At 36.6% G+C, this 21,237-nt stretch overlaps 1 protein-coding gene across 1 annotated transcript; it reads left to right on the forward strand.

Annotated features, from left to right (window-relative positions):
• The first annotated feature begins 16,485 nt into the window (after positions 1 to 16,485).
• On the forward strand, positions 16,486 to 21,237 carry Prss37 (serine protease 37). The gene is made up of 5 exons (XM_026405421.2): positions 16,486 to 16,519; positions 18,307 to 18,448; positions 19,595 to 19,848; positions 20,417 to 20,553; positions 21,091 to 21,237. Exons 1-5 carry the CDS (start codon positions 16,486 to 16,488, stop codon positions 21,235 to 21,237), a joined length of 714 nt encoding a protein of 237 aa, XP_026261206.2.

The following is a 21,237-nucleotide window of genomic DNA, read 5'->3' on the forward strand; positions in this document are numbered from 1 at the left end:
GAACTTGAGCTTCATATTAATTTACTAAGTAAAACAGACCAAAATGTTCAGCTTTTATAACTTCATTAGAATTGTAGGGAAGGGGTGTTGGAGGCTGGGAAAAAACCTGTAATGATGACAATGATTCTTAGATTTTTTGATCCTTTCATATTTTCTCTTTATTGGCCAGATACCATTGATATATGTAATGTCTTGTGAGAGACCCTGGAGTTGCATTTGCATAACAGGCAAAAATATGAAATCCACCTTGCTAGATGGAACCTAAGGATTCTGATATTTTGGCAGAATGGCATCCAGGAATTACATTTCCAAACATGAGAGTGGTATGGCTGAGTTAGACTACAAATTAGAAGATACTATGGAGATCATCCAGGCCCATCTCTCACCTAGTGTGGAAACCTTCCCCAAGATGTTACTAATTGGTGGGAACTGAAACTGGCTCAGCCATCACTGGGCATGGCAAACAGTGGTAGGAGGGAGCTCCTTTTGTTCAACTTTATTGTCAAATCTTAATCCAACTAAATGTCCAATTTCTTCCTTCTGAATTACATATAATAGTTATTTAATATAATCGAACTAAGACCTTAAAATTTCTATACAAAATATTTTAATCCCAATAATCATGCCATGGAATCCTGACGTTTCAATATCCTGATTGGCCAACTCTCGGGGTCCAGTTGTTTTATAGTTTCTCAAAAGCTGAAGATCTGAGTTGACTTCAATTTCATATATGACTAAATTATTGCCAAAGTAATCTAAGTGACTTTTAGAGATTGGTGAATTTTTGTGCTCTTAATTCATTTGAATTCTGGTTAGTTAAAGGAATAACAGGTATTAAGTATCTACTACTATGCTTCTGATATTGAGAAGATGCTTTCTGTTAAGCAAGGACATTCTTCTATACTACAACAATATCATTAACTTGCATGAGAAAATTAACATTACTTCAATATTATAAAATGTATATTTTAAACTCAAATTTTCCAAAATGATTTCCAAATGCATTCATTTACAATTTTTTAAAATCAAGGCTCCCATCAAGATTCATGGGTTGCAACTGATTATACTTCTTTTTAATTAGTTTTAATCTACCTCATTTCCAGTAATTAATCATTTCTCTTTTTAATCTTATTTTTGCTTCCTTTTTTTAAATTGTATTCATTCCTCTTCTCAGTTTTTCATATTCTCACTCAAATGTTGCCCTTCTTGGTCATGTTGTTTCTGAGATAGTTTTGACTGCTTTTCAATTTCCCTTAACTCACTTAACATTTTTTTCACACTCATGTTTTTATACACTTCTATTCTGAGTTTTTTAAACTTTTTCTGACTTTCAAAGTTGTTTCATATTGGTAAATGCTTTTTGATTGTGGTTAATTCATGTTGGAGATTTATTTTAGAATTTTCTTCAATTTTTGAAGTTGTTTGGTAAATATCTTTGAATGGAAATTTTTACTTTTGCCCTTTCATTCTAGTGTGTTATAGGTGTTATATGTTTATTATTTTTTATTGCTTTAAAGTATTTTGGAATTTCCTGATTCAGCAAGAAGACTTTTTTCTACACAGGGAATTTCATTGTCTGGACAGTTTTCCATGTTTCTTACTAGAAGTTCTTAATGGTTTTTGTTAGTAGACAAAATGTGCATCAAATTTTGCATATTCGTTAATAAATAATGCTATTTTGGAGTGAATGAGTTCACACTTCCTTTAAATTCTTATATTTTGTAAGACTCTTTAAGTTTTCACCTCTTAAGTTTTCACCTCTTACTTTCCCTTCATGTTCAAGGTTCCCACTATTCACATCCCACTTCAAAGTGCCTCCCAAGTGTTTCCCAAACTGATGCCTCAGGCATCTGGCACTTTTAAGCCCCTTCCTTTTGATCTTCACTGTCAGTGCTCTGACCCACCAGGCTTGGACCTATTCTCAGTATTTCCCATTCAGGATTTAGTTTTAACTTTCTAGGGATAACTTTCTCTATTCTCCTCTCCACAGTAAGTCTGACGACTATTTATAATGAAAGTAACCCCTTATCACATTAACGGTATAGAATTAAAGTTTGACAAATACAGTAGATGGGGTAGAGAGAGAAGATGGGAGGGGAGGGGAGGGGGGATAGTAGGGGATAGGAAAGGTAGCAGAATGCAACAGTTACTAATTAGGGCATTATGTAAAAATGTGGACGTGTAACAGATGTGATTCTGCAATCTGTATTTGGGGTAAAAATGGGAGTTCATAACCAACTTGAATCTAATGTATGAAACATGATATGTCAAGAGCTCTGTAATGTTTTGAACAACCAACAAAAAAAAAGGAAAAAAAAATAAAGTTTGACCTCTAGGACTTTCACTAGAAATTGCACTTTATACAACAGTGAATTATTAGTCAGTATCTGATTGCAATAGTGTATCCAAACCAGTGAAAATCTAATTAATAATACTCTTTTTATCAAGTTACTCTTTACATCTTCTTTAGAAAGGTAATATTGTTTTTAAATGTTTTGTTAAAAAAACAAGTTATGTTTATGGCATTTCTTCATCTACAAGTAAGGTAGACTACTTTTAAAGTCATTTTTTCATGTCTTTAAACAACTGAATCCATAATCTATTAACATTTATTGAATGCTACCAAATGCTAGTTAATTTTCCCTACAGTGGAGATGAGAAGATATAATTAAATATAGTACCAGTTCTTAAAGAGCTCAATCCTAACTATGAACATGTTAATAATTATAATACAGTGGCTTAAATAATCCAGGTTTAATAATGTACAAGTGTATTTAGTGGGGGTACTGGGATTGAACTCAGGAGCACTTGACCACTGAGCCACATCCCCAGCCTATTTTGTAATTTTTTTTAGGGTCTCACTGAGGGTCTCACTGAGTTGCTTAGCACCTCACTTTTGCTGAGGCTGACTTTCAATTCACAATTCTCTTGCCTAAGTCTCCCAAGCCACTTGGATTACTGGCCTATGTCACCACACCTAGCTTGTACAGTGTATTTTGACTAGCTTTTCATCACTATGACAAAAATATCCAACAAGGCAACATAAAGGAGGGAAAATTTATTTGGGGTTCACGGTTTCAGAGATTTCAGTGCACAGCCAACTCCATTGCTTTTAGCCCAAGGAGAGCAGTACATCATGGGGGAAGGGATCAGCAGAAGAAAACTGCTAAACTCATGGTGAGATCAAAAAGCAGAGGACAAGTAAGGGAAAGGGACCACAGGGAAGTTGCACCTTATAGGTTACATCCTCAGTGACCTACCTCCTCTAGCCATGCCCCACCTACCTGAATTCACCACCCAGTCCATTCAAACTAGGATAGACAGATTAGATTTTAGCTCTCATAGGCCAACCATTTCACCTCCAAACATTCCTTTATTAACACAGGAGCTTTTGTTGAACACCTCATATCCAAACCATAAGAAAGTTCTATGATATATGAAGGTATTTGAATCAGAGCTCTCCAGTAAACAAAACCAATAGGTAATATATACAAAAAATATTTTTGTCATGAGGAATTTTCTCATACCATCATGGAGGCTGAGAAATCCCATGATCTGTCTGCCACCTGAAACCTTAGGACCAGGAAAGGTGAAAGTATAATTCTATCCAAGTTTAAAGACTTAGCATTAGAGAAGTCAATGGGGTAAATCTGAGTCCCAGGTCAGTAAAAAGTGATATGAGATATACCAGTTCAAGCATCGTTACTTTAGGAAACTTTTCTTCCCTCCATTTTTTGTTTTATTCAGGCCCCAATGATTGAATGATGCCCACCCACTGAGTGGGACTACTAAGTCTACCAACTTAAATAATAATTGCATTCAGTAAACACCATCTCAGACAGACACATCCAGAAACAATGTTCAGTCTGGGGCCCAGTGGCCTAAGTCAAGTTGAAACATGAAATTAACCATCACATTGAGAATGCAAGAGCAAGGATTCCCAACTGTTCCTAACCATTTGGGAGAGTCAAGGAAGAAATAATCAAGAATATAATCTTGGAGATGTTGTCAGAACTGGAAAGATAGTTTTCTGGACCAGCTGTCTTCCCAATCTGGCCAAACTGAAATAGGCTCCTTTCCTGTTTCACCATCAGTTTTTGCTTTCAAGGCAGCAGGTGGCCAGATCTGATTTGTTAAGATCCCCAGAGTCAGGTCTATGGCCAAGGACTCCAGTAAATTCACAGGTTCATGGATTAGAATGTGGCTCTCTTTAGGTGGCAGGGCAAAGGGCATTAATTCAGCCTACCATAACCTGTAATTAAAAACTTTCCCACAAAAGCAACTTCTAAGTGCTCCCAGTGATGAATACGCAAATTTTCCACAAAATAGAAAAATATGACTAAAATTTTTTATGATGACTGAAATTAGCATGGTGCTAAAACCTGACAAAGACTTTATAATAGAGGAAAACTAAGGGTAAAACTTAGACATAAATATAAAAATTCCGAGTAAAAAAAGGAGCCAATAGAATTCAATAATACATAAAGGGAAAAATACAGCTACAATTTCTTTGCAATCTTTCCCAGTTAACCCCCTTGTACTAAGTCAATCACTGTTGGGATTCCTTTAAATGATTATTTGGGGCTATTTTAAAGCACTATATGATAGAATCAGACAGTATGCATCCTTTGATGTCTTGCTCTTGGCACTATGTTATATTTTAGATAACATAGTCACTAACAAAGAAAAAAACACAAAAAAATACCCAGGAAAAAATAGCATTGAACCATGAAAAGGATAGTTGTTTATAGTACGCAAACAGGAACAAGGAGGTAAAGCATTGCCTCCTTCCACCTCAGTTGAGAATGTATGCACCAGATGACTCGACTTTTTCACAGTTATGTGCAAATATGCACATATCAGCAAATGCTTTTGGAAGAACTACAAGTATTGACTTTGAGGTAACAAATTTTAGTGAGTAGGTAAATTCATAGATGTAAACCTCTGAATAATGAGGATCAACTATACCATTCTCTCATTCACAAATATTGGTTTTATGCAGTCATTAGCTCAAGGAATTAAACTGCTGTGAACATTCTATCAGAAGTCTTTGTGAAGATATATTTTCATTCTTCTTAAGTAAATTCCTAAGAGCAGAATTGCTGGATCATAGCATAGGCACATACTAAACTTTAAAGAACCTGAAAACATTCTTTCCAAATGGGTTTTTGCTGTTTCATAATCCTTACTACTTCTGAATTACCTACTCAACCAGTGGGGCCTAAAACAATGCTTGAAGGGTGTCTATTAAACTGAACCATGCCCTGAATTAAAGAAGTCATTTATGCAATAAGGGTTCTCACAGAGCCCCATCCTCCTCAGATTTCCTCATTTGTAGCAGCCTTCACATTTCTCCAATAGTCATCACACAACCAACACTGCTGCTCAGAGGCCAGCAAGTCGATGCTAACACAGAAACACTCTGAGCAGCATCTGTCACAGTTTCCATGGGAATGAAGACCTCTGTGATGTGTTCTTATATCACAATATGATTAGTGACTCCTCATATGTCAGTGTCATTTCTAGGATCTGCACAAGGTTAACTGAAATGAGAACTTCCTGCCAATCTTTCTGCCAATCTCCTGCCAATCTCCTACAAGAAACTGTACAGACAGACCCATTGTAATCTCTTAATGCAGCATCATTTAAACTAATTTCTTACTATTTCCTTTAAGAACATGGCATTTTTTACCCATTTCTCTATTTAAAATTGTTTCCAAGGTTTTTCTTTTTCACTACAATATAATCCTCACATACACACTTTTAAATTTTTATAAGTATATAATTTAAAACAACTAAGTTAAACTTTTCTTTTATCATATTGTCCCTCAAAAAATTACATGATTTTTATATCAATTTATAATCATTTGCAATGAGATTATATTGGATTCATCCATTTTTCCAGATGATGTTAATATTTCAGTGTTAAACCTGCCAAGATCCTAAAAATGACAAAAACAAATCAAGACTCAGTAATCACAGAGTGAAGTAAGGACACATTCCAAAGGTCCTTATCCACATACAAACTGTGCTGAAGCTACCCAGGAATCTTATCTTTGGAGAATCTGTATTGGATCAAGTGACAAGATCTGCGGAAATGTGAACGAAAGCTACTAGCAGATGAGGAAATTCAAGCAGAATGTATCAGACACTTTCTCTCAGGACTATTTTCAGAACCAACTTTCTTAAATCAGATCCTAGATCATTCCTACAAATAGTCTCTGGTTTTAACTAAGGCCATATTGGACATCAGAAAACAGGTTGGTGTCTTGAATACTCAACTGAATCTTTCCCTGACTTCATGAATTCATGGTTTCTCCTTGTCTAGGTCAGAATTTCCCTCACAGAGAGAAGACTATCCAGGCAAGAAAGGAAAGACTATCTTGGGCCAGAGAAAGAACAAAATTTATAAAACTAGGAACGAGTTAAAAAGTGAACAGAAATGCCTCACATGGGCTCTCATAGCTATTCCCAACTCCCTGCATTTCACCTGCACAAAGAAATTTCATGTTCTTTTTTTAATTGTGTTAAAGTACATATAGCATTAATTTTATTATTTTTAGGTATGCAGTTTAGAAGCATCAAACATGTTCAGGTTGCTGTGCCATCAATCCCCAGAACTCTTTTCATCTTGCAAAACTGAAACTCCATGACTGCTAAACCCTAACTTCCACTCCCTGCTCTACAGTAACCTCAGGCAGCTACCACTCTACTTTCTTTCTCTATGAATATGCCCCCTCTATGTACCATATACAAGTGAAATCATACAGTATTTGTCTTTTTTGTGACTTTCTTATTTCACTTAGTTAAACTTTATCCATATGTCAAAATTTCCTTCCTTTTCAAGGATGAATAACAGTTATATTTATATATATATATATATATATATATATATATAAATATACATATAGTATTTTATTTAAATATATAAATATATATTTAAATATATATAATATATTTAAATAAATATAAATATATAATATATTTAAATATATAATATAATATATATAGTATTTTATTTAAAATAAATATAAATTTATATATATATTTATAAATATATACATATATAGTATTTTATTTAACAACTCATCCATCAGTGGGCACTTAGGTTGCTTACATGTTTTGGCTATTATAAATAATGCTTCTAGGAACACAGAAGTATGTTTCTTCAGGACTTTGCTGTCAATTCTTTTGTGTATTGTCCTGCCCACAGTCCAGCTGCACTAGAATAGTGGGAGAGGGTGCTGAGAGATCAAAGAAAACATCAGTTATGCCGTGCAAGGCATAAGGTCTATTGAAAAATGTTTACAGGGAGGGTCCAGTGGTGACAGGCTAGACAGCATCTCCATTCCTTAAGTTGCTTCACCAAATAATGCCTCCATCCCTCAAGATACTGCTACAGAAAATTGTGTCTCCGTCCCTCTCAAAACTTTGTCTAGTAGCAACCAGCAAGATGAATGGTACTTGTCCTCTCTACGGTGCCCTCGGTTCTACACCAGGTACCACAGACAGGGGTTTATAAGTTATTCTACAGAAGCAGGGACATCATTAGTTTGTTTAGTCTGCTTTGTTCCTTGCATAACCAGCATTCCTCCAAAGCAGCTGTCCTGGCCTGCATGCAAGAAAGCAGTTCTACAGATTATACTATACATGCTTACGATGTATATAAGAAAGAGTCATTGTCCATCAAAACCATATTTATCTGGACATTCCAGTCCATATAAACTCTTATTGCCCCTTAACTTGACCAGTTCTTTGGGAAAGGGACATTTCAGGGACAAGGTCTTTTACTGTCTTCTCTTTATTTTTAAGGTTGATACAAATATATACCTAAAAATTTAATTTCTTGATCATGAGGTTACGCAATATACTCTAGATTTTCATTAGTTGTAAGTAATATAGCTAAGATTAAATTGTTGGCAGCCTGACCCCATAATCTGAGCCCTTAGTTTCCAGTTTTTTGTTTGCTTATTTTTTCTTTTTTTCCTCTTTTTTGGAGGGGGTGGGTATTAGGGATTGAACCCATGATGCTTTACCAATGAGATACATACTTAGTCCTTTTTTAAAATAGAATCTTGATAAATTGCTGAGGGTCTCACTAAATTGCTGAGGCTGACCTGAAACTCGCCATCCTCCTGTCTCGGCCTTCTGCGTCACTGGGATTACAGGCAAACATCAAGGTGCTGTCACTACTAGCTATTATTATTCCCTTTTTTGGAATGACAATATTGAGATTCAGAATGGTTAAATAATTTTTTTCCTCAGACACACAGCTAATTAATAGTGGTGTTAGATTGTGAAACCAGATCTGATTCTAAATATCAATCCCCATCATCTTTTACCTCACATAAATGAAGATCTTCTCTTGTCCAATGTACTTTTTTAAAGGTTTAGAGTGGAAAGAGTTTTGGACCTTAAAATTCAAATACAAGGACTGTTCCTAGCTGATTTCAAACAAGTAAATCATGAACTTTGGTTACTTCACTGATATAAAGATGATTTTTTGGAAGCAAAGGCAAGAATTAAAGAACTGACACCATTTGAAAATTACAAATCCAGAGAAGTAAGGGTAAAGAAGAAGTGAGAGTGAAGCAAAGAGAGACATGAAACAAAGCAATAGGAAGACGTAAAAGTCAAAGCCACATCTCAGAGCAACCCATCACAGAGAAATAACAGTGGAAGTTTATTGTCCCTTCCTTTCTCATTTCTCATTGAACAAGTTCACCCCCAGGATTTAACTACTCAGACTTCATTACAATATAATCTTCTCCTTGACAGTCAGTCAGGAAGCAAACCAAAGTCTGCAAGTGTGCCTTTTTATACACATTAGAGAGCAGCATATTTAGATTGGCATGGTTAGGCTCAGATTATAGATATGAGAGCCAGTCATGCCCAGAGCTTTAGCTCAGACTCCCACCAGCTTGGGAAGTCCAGAAAAGAAACAACAGTGTGGTCTAAGAGGAAGGATGGAAGAAGGCAGTTCATCTTCTGATGCAATGTAGAAGTTTTGTGTCCAATAAATCTGACCTCACAATATTCCATAAAAATTAATAAGAATAAATATATAAAACACCTAGCAAGCATTGATTTCAATTTCTGGCAGAGATAGAAAAGATTTTAAAAACTGCATCATTTGAGACTTTTTTAGTTATAAGCAACAGAACACCCAACTCAAATTGTCCTACACACTGAGAGATATTGATTAGATGATTTACATACAACTATCTATTAAGAAGACCTAGATTCTGGTACAGATTCATGAGGACTTCAGCTATATTTATGGACAATTTTCTCATCCTAATTTCTCTGTGAGTATGCTTCATCCTTGGATAAGATTCTCAATGACTACAAGATGACAGCAGTGATTCTGATATCTCATTCACAAGCTACACTGCCTAGAAAAGTACTCATTGTGAAGTTCTCTCAATCATGTTATTTATGTTTAATAACCAAATTTCATCATATATCCAGCAAATAAAGATCTCATTTCTATAAGATTATGTCAAGCAAGTCATACCCCTTGAAGTGATTTTATCACAACAGAGGTAAGATAGAGTGGATGCCAGAAAAGCAATCATAACACCTATGTGTTAGTCAGCTTTCCACTATTATAACAAGTTCTGAGATGAGCAACTTATAATGAGTAGAGGTTTATTTCGACTCAAAGTTTTAGATCACAGTCCAAGCATGATCAAGCAGCACCATTGTTTGGAATTCTGGTGGCACATCATGCGGGGAACTACTGGCAGAGTAAAAGACAGGAGTTCAGGGTCTCACAATCCCCTTTAAGGGTATACCCCCAGTGACTCAAAGAACTCCTAATAAGCCTCACTTTTTAAAGTTTCCACCACCTCCCAATAGTGAAAACCACAGGACCATGCCTCTAATATAAAAGCCTTTGAGGGACATTCAAAAATCAAACCATAGCATTTTCCCCCTGGTTCCTATAGGTTCATTTCATTCTTACAATGCAAAGTCACTCAATCCTTACCCATCTTCAAAGTCTTAACTCCATGAGCATTGTTCAAAATTTCAAGCCCAATGTCTCCTCTGAGATTCAAGCAAATTCAGCTTTGAGACCCGCTAAAAATCAAAAGAAAAGGTACATACATCCAAGACATAACAGTGAGATAGGCATACAGTAAATATTCTCATTCCATAAAGGAATAACAAGAAAATATCAAGGAAAGATTGGACCGAAGCAAGACATAAAATCAGGACAGCAAACATTAAATCCTATAGCTCTATGATCAGTATCCAGGGCACATTCTGGTGGGATGTGAACTCTCAACAACTCCCTTGTTGGCTGCAGCCCCATGACCATGCCTCAGGTCGACCTTGTACACTACCTTTGGTTTCTCTTAGCAGACTTTCCGCATTTCTGTCATCTCTAACTTAATGGAGTCTCTATTACAGCTTTCTGCTTCACTCTTAAAGCTCCAAGTACCACCCTATCAGAGGCTGCCTATGGGACCTCTAACCCCATAACACATGGCCTGGTCTCTCAGACTTTCCTTTGAAATCTTGAGAGGTCTCTATGATCCCATAACTCGCATTCTACAGGCCTGCAAAACCAGCACCTTGTGAATGATGTGAAGGTCTACCACCAGCACAAGCTGTACCTGGGCTTGCTGGAACCATAGCTGCACAGGTTTTGAACAATTTGTTTGGAGAAAAAAATCTTAGGGAAGTGATTTCCCAGGTGCTTTTAGGTATAAAGGTGTCCCAGGATCTTTTCTCAAAAGACTCTTCCTGGAATGCCTCTGAAACAAATTTCCATTTCTACTTTTTTGAGCCTATGATGCCTTCAGCTTTGCTGCCAATTTCCAAGATGTTTTCCAGGCATCTTTCCTGTTATCCTGGTACTAGAACACTAGGTTTTGTTTTATGGGTGCCAGTCTCCAGAGTAACTGTACCTTCCTTGGCTGCACTTTACATGTACTCCTTTTTTTCACAAAGCTGCAATTTTTTCAAACTTTTTGATCTGCAACTTTTTGCTCCTCTTTCTCAGTGAAAATTTGGCTAAAGTAGCCAATAATACCAGTTTTGTTGCCTTAAAATATATTCGGTAAAATATTTTTTTTATCTTCTTTATGCTTAGCCTCCCACAAAGTAGCCTGAACAAAACATATACAAATTCTTTTTCACAGTGGAGCAAGTGTGTCCTCTAATCTAATTCCCAAGAAAGTCTTCATTTTCATCTAAAACTTCATCAACAGTCTTTACTGTCCTCATTCCAATCATCATTCTGACCTTTGGAGTCCTCACCAAAATCATCTGTTAAGCTGCACTTACAGCATTCTAGACCATCTCTTGCCCACTTCTCAATTTTTTCTAAATTCTTCCTGTGAACCAATCCCAAAGATTTTTCCACATCACCAGGTATAGTAAGAATAGCAAAAATAACTTCATTTCTCAGTACCACTTTTCTGTGTTAGATTTCATTTACTATAATAAATACATGAAACAAACTTATAAAGAGAATTGGGTTATTTTACTCACAGTTTTAGAGGTTTCTGTCCATGCTCAAATGGTCCCATTGCTTTGGGCCTATGATGTCACATCATGGTAGTGGGACAGAGACCACCATAGAGACAAAAGGCAGATGGATGTATTTCTGGATCTTGGCCCAAATAAAATCCTTACTCATGTGTTTATCCCCCTGATTGAATTTTGCTTCCATTGTCATCAGATCAAAAGATCCCAATGTCCAGCATCATCAGTAGGAACATGGTGAAGCAAAATGCTGAATCATGCCTGGGAAGCAAAAAAGACTGTGACAAAGAAGACCCGCAATCCCTTTCAAGGGCACACACCCAATGACCCTAAAATCTCCCAACAGCTCTGCCTCTTTAAGTTTCTAACACCTTTAATAGTGTCAAACTATTAAACCATGTCTCTACACATGGGCCTTTGGGAGACACTGAAGATTCAAATCATAGCAGTCCACTCCTGGAATCATCGGTGTATGGATAAAACAATTCTAAACCCAAAGCTTATTTATTTTCCAAATTTGTATTGTTTTTAATAGCAATTAAAGCACACTACAGAATATTAGTGTTCTACATATTTCCAAAGAAGGAGGTGGACTGGAGAAGAAAAGCTGTGATTTCAGAATAAATATGTAAATAAAGAATAGGCAAGTATGTGGTAATAAAGATAGTGGGATTAGAACAGTTTACCCAGAGTACCAATAGAATCAGAGAAAGACCCATAATCAGACTTCAATCTCTTCAGGAAGTTAGAATGGGTCTAGGATGAGCAAATAAAAAACAATAAATTTAATATAAATAGAAGTCAAATAAGTTTAGATGATATCCTTCAGTTATTTTATAAATAAAGCTACAGCAAAAAAAAAATTGGCCCCTCTCCTCCTGAGCTGAGGGTCAGATATGATTAAATCAAAAGGTTGTAGGAAAGATTGGAACCATAGTGCAGAGAACCACCTGCCTGGCCAGGCAGAGCACACATTCTTGTTCCCGGGGTTATTTCCTTTACTTGCCATATCAAACTTATTGGCTTGTAAACAGGATCCATTTCTATATGATGTGCAAAGGCTAAGGGGAAAGATCTCAGCAAGCTAGGAAAGAGAATAGTTATCGCAATTTGATAAAAAGCTTTTACACAAATTATAACTAATATCGAAACTAATGAACTGAATGCTTACTTCTAAGGTATGAAACAAGGTAACATTTTTCCATAAGCATGGCTCTTATTCAATATAGAACTGTGAATTCTAGCCACTACAATAGGGCATGGCAAAGAAATAAAAGATGAACCAATAGGAAAGAAAGAAATACATCTATACCTACTTGTAGATGATATTATAGTCTACATGGAAAATCCCAAGGTATCCACAGAAAGAACAAAAAGAAAAACCTTAAAATATGTGAGTTCAGCAAGGTTGTAGGATATAAGATCAACACACAAAAATCAATCTTATTTCTATATATTAGCAATGACATAAAGAATCCAAAACTAAAAATGCAATATCATTTACAATCACTCTAAAGGAAATTAAATAATTAGACATATACTTTACAATATATGTATAGGATCTGGATGCTAAAAATTATAAAATGCTAATAAAAGAAATCAAAGAACTAAATAAAAGTAATGACATGCTAGGTTCATAGGTTGGAAACAATATATTAAAGGTATTGATTATCTCAGCCTTATCTGCAAATCTAATGAAAATCCTATCAAAATTCCATTATGGTTTATTACATAAAAAGAGAAACTTACTAAAATTTATATATGGAAAGCCATAATCCCTAGAATAACTAAAATAATCTTGGGAAAGAAATCATTCTATTTCTATTAAGACCTATAGTATAGTCAGAATAATCAAGACAGTGCAGTATTGGCAGAGAGACAAAGCAGAGTTCTGGGATAGCTATACCTATCTGAGAGCATAGAATATGTGCCATTGCCAACATCTTCTGAGAATTTGTTGGCTTAAAGCCATCTCTTCCTAAATAGTAATGCTGCTTTTCTGTACTTAGCCTTCAGACTCCCAAACCAAGCCATGAACTTCCACAATCTGGCCCATAATCTCCCTTTCAACCTGGGAAAACAGCCTCAGAGTGAAGTCTATCACTTTCTCAACTTTTCACCTGTTTTCATTAATCCCACTTCTTCCCAAAATTTTTAAAATTCCATGCTGCTTTAAATTTCATAAACTAGCCCTACTTCCAAATACACCTATACATTTGTTGTGAAGTTCAGAACAATATGTGCCATGCCTGGTTTTCATTCCATACTTTGGGACTGTGCATGAGGAACTGGACAGTTTTATAAGACCCATGCTGTTTGACTATGGTTGAAAAACTGTGAGCATCTAATAACAAGACCTAGCTTCTATTTATAGTTTGCTACATGTGTGACTTTGGGGAAATCACTTAAATTCTGTTTCAGTTCTGCCGCCTACAGATCAGAAAAAAGCAGTACCAGCCCAGTCGTATCTCCTCTTTCTAAGGTTGTTGTGACATTGCAACAGATTGTGGATAAAAGAAGGTTTAGAGAGGGAGAGAGGTACATCTGGATCTTAAGGAAAAAAACCTTCATTGTGTTAGCAACAAAAGAGCGAATTAAATGGATAATATTGAGAAAGGCAAGATTTTTGTTCAGAAGTGTGCCCAGTGCCACACTATGGAAGAGGGAGGCAAGCTCAACCCTAAGCCAAATCTCCATGGTCTTTTTGGGTAGAAGAATGGTCGGGTTATTGGATTCTCTTACATAAACCCTAACAAGAACAAAGTGATGTTAATGTGCAGAATATGTAAAGAATTCAAAAATCTTAACATCAAGAAAACAAATAACCCAAACAATAGATAAACTAAACAGACATTTCTCAAAAGAAGAAATGTAAATGGCCAAGGAACATGTGAGAAAACATTCACCATCATTAGTAATCAGAGAAATGCTAATTACACTGAGATTACATCTTACCCCAGTTAAAATGACAACCATCAAGTATATAAATAATAATAAATACTGGCAAGGATGTAGAGAGAAAGGAACATTTACACATTGTTTGTAGGACTGAAAATTAGTACAATCACTGTGGAAATCAGTACAGAGAGCCCTCAAAATAAAACCATCATATGACCCAGTTATCCTACTTGTTAGTATTTATCCAAAAGAATTAAAATCAGCATACATAATGATACATGGATTCCAGTGTTTATAGCAGCACATTTACAATAGTCAAGTTATGGAATCAACCTAGGTATCCATCAACAGATAAATGGGTAAAGAAAAAGTGGTCTAATATCTATAATGGAGTTCTACTCAGCCATAAAGAAGGAAATTATGAGCTGGATACAGTGGTGCATATCTATAATCCCAGCAGCTGGGGAGACTAAGGCAGAAGGATGGTGAGTTCAAAACCAGCCTCAGCAAAAGCAAGGCACTAAACAATTCAGTAAGACTCTGTTTCTAAATAAAATCAAAATAGGGCTGGGGATGTGGCTCAGTGACTGAATATCCATAGTTCAATCCCTGGTACCCCCCCAAAAAGAAGAAAATTATGTCATTTGCAGGTAAATGGATGGAACTGAAGAACATCATGGTAAGGGAAATAAGCCAGACTCAGAAAGTCAAGGATGTTTTCCTCATGTGCAGAAGCTAGACAGAAATAGGGAATTATAGGTGGCAGGGGGTCTCATGAAAATGGAAGGGAGATCAGTAGAGGAGAAGCAGCAGAACAAGGGATAAGGGAGGACAGGAGAAGGAGACAATCTCAGGAATAAAATTGACCAAATTATGCTATACTCATGTATGAATACACCACAAAAAATTCCACTTTTATGTAGAATTATAATGCATCAATGAAAAAAAAATAGACATGCAAATATTTAGAAGGAAGTCCAGAAGAGTAAAGCTAAGGTAACAAGGGAAGGGAGAAGCAGAGTAAGGGGGAATACTGAGGAATTAATTGGAATAGATTATGTTATATGCATATATGTACATTTCACAGTGAACTCCACTACTACATGTAACAATGATGCACTAATAAAAACAAAGAAAAAAAATTTAAAGGTTTCAACTGATATAAAGTGTAATTAATTTCACACCTCAGACTAACTTGAAATAAACTAACCACTGACAAGTCTATAAATAACTAGTTGGGTGCTTGGGGTTCAGTAAGTGCTCAGTAAATGTTAGCTGCTACTTTCCCCTGTTAGTGTGCTCCCAATTGTGCAAAGATGGCTATAGGAGTCTATTATTAACTGAGAAAGCTTTGAGTTACATAAAAAGCATTCCGAGGTACTACCTTCTGAATTGACTCCAACATACATTAAATCTTAGATCTATGTCATCTAGAATGGATACCATTCCTCAACTGTCAAAACAACTATTCTATATGCTTTTCATTTCCTACTTTCCTTAGCCCCAAACTGGTGATCAAGACAGCAAAAACCAAATTGGTGATAATATCTGAGTGATGAAACAGTACCCAAAGGGAAATATGAAACTAGTGTAACAAAGATGGGAGGGGCCAAGGAAAATATAAGTTACCATTGAGGAGTTCAAGGCAAACATCAGGGACCCTGTCTCCCTGAGCTAAGGTGGAGGATCCTATTCCTCGGAGCCCTGGCCTCAGAAACTCTGTAGAAAAGCTGAGTCCTGAAACTAGAGCTCCCCTTTCCACAGACAGCTGAACTACTGTTAAGTGGATGCCTTTTCCGAGGAGTAGCAAATAGAGGAAACTGGATCCAGCAATTTAAGGAATTAAGCTGTTTTTCCTTTCCTGAAAGGCCCCAATAGAGGCAGATCCTCCTCCTCCAATCCCCTGGAGCAGAAGGGTTTCCATAGGTCTGCCTGAAGCCATCTTCCTCCCTTATTTATGCCCAGCAGTGCTTTCCAGTCCCACTGAGGGCCTCCATACCTGACAACACCCACTAAGTCTGTGGACAACTGAGCTGAGGATTCTATACTCTGCTGATCTTCCAGATCTCACAGGAAAAGAACTGGACCATCATGGAACTTATTTTCTACTTGAGTGTCCTTGCTGGTATGTATTTAAAACGTTCTACTCTGCCCTATAAGCCATAGATTAATATAGGATGAGGTAAGGCAGTGGCAGCATGTGTGAAGGGTGCAGAAGAGTCAAGAAATACTGTCATGAGCAGAATTAGGGTCTAGCCCATCCAAAAGCTCTCAGGACAGACTGAGCATACCCTTCTAGTGTTAAGCTATGGAGTAGGTTGTGGCACAAACCTGCTTGGAGAATCCTCAACAGTGAGCATTCCCCATTTGGTTATTCCAAAACATAAGCTTCATTAATCTCTGGGCAAGTCTCAATATTAAAGACAGAGAACTCATTTTTTACCTCTATTTCCTCTTTCCCGAAACTTTGAAATGCAAAGGGTGAAAAAGGTAAGAACAAGAGATCTAATATCAGGGGCCTGCCTTCTGTGAAGTTTTTCAGATTGGAGAATTTGCTGGTGAGGCATTTCTCAGGTTGTATCACATACTACCTGTGTAGGATTGGGCAAGTCAATGAATCCATCTGTGCTTCAGTTCTTTCAGTCAAATGGAGGTATCTACCTACATTATAGAGTTGGGAAGATTAAATAAATCCACAGACTGACTTCTAGAATTCAACTTATCTTGCCTTTATTAGTAATTCACCCTTTTTTCCCTTGGGGTTTCTAATGCCATGATCACACAAAGAAGGGTATAGTGAGGTAGAGGCCCAGGCTTGGGAGGATCAACAGAAGTACTGATTGATTGGGAGGATCAACAGAAGTACTGATTGATTGGGAGGATAAACAGAAGTATTGATAGTAGCCAAGATATTCATTTCTGATATTAAAATGAGTCTTTCTCCCCTTTATAATCTAGGGATTTTTAAAATGACTTATAAAATTATCATATGTCCAAATTAGAAAATTTGGGAATTTTTGAAGTATAAAAAAAATAGACATTATCCCACCTCTCAGTCAACACATGCTAATACTTTGAATTTACTCACAGACTTTTTTTTTTTGCATTTGGGAATGGTTTATTTCTTGTTTGGTGATTTTAGACAATTAAATTATATTATATATGATTTTATTGTTATTTTAAATTAAATGTCATTAATATTTCTTTTTATAAATTTAATTTTAATATATGTGATATTCCACTTGTGCATATGCTTCTTTATTTTTTAAAAAATATTTTTTTTAGTTGTCAATGGACCTTTATTTATTTATTTATTTATTTATTTATTTATTTATGGTGCTGAGGATCAAACCCAGTGCCTCACACATTTCAGGCAAGCATGCTATCGCTGAGCCACAGTCTCAGCACCCCCCATATGCTTCTTTATTTTAATGTCCAACATTATTGCATTAGACATTTATGTTTACGATATTTAGCTATTATAAATAGTGCTAAAATGAGCTCACACTTATTTATAATATTTAGACAAAGATTATCTCATTAGCTCTTTAAAATGTTCTTGGAATTGAAATTATTAAGTCACATGTTATGAACAATTTGCGATTCCAGATGCCTGTTTCTGAATTGCTTTTTAAGAAGATAAAGTCCATTTGTAATGTAAGCATTAAATGAGTCTTTCTTGTTAGTCTTTCTTAAATATTATTAATATTAGCCAAAAAATTATTATTCTGAATGTTAGAGATAATGATATGCCATTTTGATTTACAGTTTTTATTTTAAAAATTGTCCAATATAGTCACATTTCCTGCCTATTCCATTCTTATTTAAAAATCATCTATGTTCCATAATCGGGAAATTATCATCTTATTTTTTCCTAATATTTATAATTAAGAATATTAATTATTTTCTTAGGGACATTTTTCTCTGCTCACTCATCTGTGCAAAAAGAAGATCCTGCTCCCTATTTGGTATACCTCAAGTCTCACTTCAATCCCTGTGTGGGTGTCCTCATCAAAACCAGCTGGGTATTGGCCCCAGCTCATTGCTACTTACCGTGAGTATTGGGCATCCTCATCCCCTGAAACAGGGACTATTATTCTACATCAGTGATTCTCAATAGGAGCAGTTTTCACCCCAGGGCACATTTGGTAGTATCTGAAGATATTTTTGGTAATCAAAATCAGGAAACAAGACAAAGGCATCTAGAAGGGAGAGGCCAGAGCAAGGATACTGCTGAACATCCTACCGTGCACAGCAGAGTGCCCCAAAATGTTCAGCCAAAAATTTTCATAGTGCCATTGAGAGACCCTGTGCTACATGTTATAATTCTCCAATCTACAATCAGTTTTTGCAATTATTTTACTGGAAATATGAATGCATATTATCAATTAAGGGTCCACTGATGATGCACTCAAATTGGGTAAATTGAGTTTTAAAAGGAAACTAAGCCCTAAGAGATGAAGATATCAGGAAAATACTAATTACAGTTCCATGCCCTCAAAATTAATTTTAGAAAAGTGCATTGAGCACCCATATGCCTAAAATGGCAAGGGAAAGAGGATTTTCAAGGAAAGCACAGAGAGACCCCCATATGAAAAGATTCTCTGACAGGAGTGGTAACCATTGTCAAAGGACACAGCCCATCTACAGCAATACTGCAGGAGGGTGCTGGGAGGATATACACGTCGACCTCACCATTCCTCTTCTTATTGACCAAATCAGACCTAATCAGAAGCCCGCTGATTTAATTCACACGTGAATTGAATCCAAAAGTGCTGAACAGGGAAGAATGGGGTTGTTAGTGGGTCTAGTGAAGAAAATAGAAAATATTAAACACTTGCATCATTCCATTCTCCTATCTCAACCAAGATGGAAACTGCCAATTGGATAGGTAAACACTGGAGAGGATAGAAAATTTTCTTAGATATGCATGATTTTTCTCCCTACTACATTAAGGGACACTACATTAAAACATAATGGCTAAGGGTTACACTACTGATTTTATGATCATGAGAAAATTTCTACCATGTGCCTCTACTACTTCATCTGTAAAATGGGGATAAACATGGGATCCACTGTACAGACTTACTGTTAGATGAGATAATCCAGATAAAGCACCTGGCATATAGTTACATTCAATATTTTAGTGATGATGACGATGATGATGATAGTGATTACTTCCAATCCTTTTTCTCTCCAGAAATCTGAAACTGATGCTGGGAAATTTCAAGAGCAGAATCAGAGACGGGACAGAGCAGACAATTAATCCTATCCAAATTATCCGATACTGGAACCATAGTGACAGCTCTCCACAGGATGACCTCATGCTCATTAAGCTGGCTAAGCCTGCCATCTTAAACCAAAAAGTCCAGCTCCTTCCCCTTGCCACCAGCAATGTCCGGCCAGGAACTGTCTGCTTGCTCTCAGGTTTGGACTGGAGCCGGGAAAACAATGGTGAGTATACCTCCCACAGAAAATTAAGGTCATCAGTTTTCCTTAAAGAGGAACATACATGCCCTCAAAGCTGTGAGAAGAGAGGTGGGGAGATCATGATTCGAGACCCAAACAAGAGGCTACAGGAGTGGTCTGGCAGAAAGTGACCTGAACAGAGTCTCTCCACTCCCAGGGTATCTAATGCCCCACTGCTGCTTCAGGGTTTTGGCAGCTGCAGTCACCAAGCCATCTGACTCTGCACAGAGGCCACCATTCCTGATTCTCAGAGGCACAATTCACATTAGAGAAGCTACAGCCCGCCTACCAACACATGTTCATTTTACACGTGAAGGATACCTCTGAGAACTTGAGTCAGGTCACATCTTATTTCCCCCAAGACTGGACACAGAGCCGAAAGAAAACTCTGCATTTCAAACATTCATGAAGACTACTTTTAAATCCTCAAGATTAACTCTCATACCTGTGCTCAAGGTTCATTTCTTCCCATTTTCTTTCCACAAAAAGACAGTCAGTCACTTAAAGAGAGTGAGATAAACAGGATGTTTTCTTTTACCACCTCTTCCCTCAGGCAGACACCCAGACTTAAGGCAGAACTTGGAGGCTCCTGTGATGTCTGATAAAGACTGCAAGAAAACTGAACAAGGAAAGAGCCACCGGAACTCCTTATGTGTTAGATTTGTGAAAGTATTCAGCCGAATTTTTGGGGTAAAAAATTTTCTTTATATCCAACTTTCATTTACTTTTATGTGTCTACTTAATTAATTAACCACAATACAGCTTTTTTTAATTTCTAATTTTTTGAGAATTTGATAAGGCCCCTGCAGAGACATCATTGTTTCTTAATCATGTGCTCTCCTTATAGAGTATATTCATGAAAGAGCACTATGTAGTACCTCTAGCTTGTAATACATTGCCAGGTGTTCAGAATGGTAAAAATAGGCATCTTTTTAAAAAAAAAATCAAACTTTACAAGTTGAAACTGGTTTCACAAGTTCAAAAAAAATGGGGTTTGACTCATTTCACACATAATTCTAGAGAGGCTATTCTCAGACTTTCAAGATCACACAGGCTAGTTACAGCAAAGCTAGAAAAAGGACTGAAGCTTTGTGTCCCCCAATTCAGGGCTCTTTTCATGACCCAGCATGTTGTCTCTCATCAGGGCTCACCTGAGTTGGGGACAAGATGGTGTTCCTGTGAAGAAAGGGTGTGACCATCTCTCTCTCTCTTTCTGATTTCTGATAGGAGGTAGCCGTGGCTACTGTCATCTGCAAAAACAAGCTCCAGGGAATCGAGGTTGGACACTTCATGGGAGGAGATGTTGGAATCTATACTAATGTTTACAAATATGTGTCCTGGATTGAGAAAACCACTAAGGACAGGCACAAATGA

The sequence above is a fragment of the Urocitellus parryii genome, chromosome 3 (genome assembly GCF_045843805.1).
Source record: "Urocitellus parryii isolate mUroPar1 chromosome 3, mUroPar1.hap1, whole genome shotgun sequence".
Lineage (NCBI taxonomy): Eukaryota > Metazoa > Chordata > Mammalia > Rodentia > Sciuridae > Urocitellus > Urocitellus parryii.

Bases quoted from the DNA above. Each gene is read 5' to 3' on its own strand.
- Prss37 (XM_026405421.2), top strand. From the start codon at position 16,486: ATGGAACTTATTTTCTACTTGAGTGTCCTTGCTG. The intron at 18,449-19,594 runs GTGAGTATTGGG...TTTTCTCTCCAG, and splicing joins CCAGCTCATTGCTACTTACC to AAATCTGAAACTGATGCTGG. The intron at 20,554-21,090 runs GTAAAAAATTTT...GATTTCTGATAG, and splicing joins TATTCAGCCGAATTTTTGGG to GAGGTAGCCGTGGCTACTGT.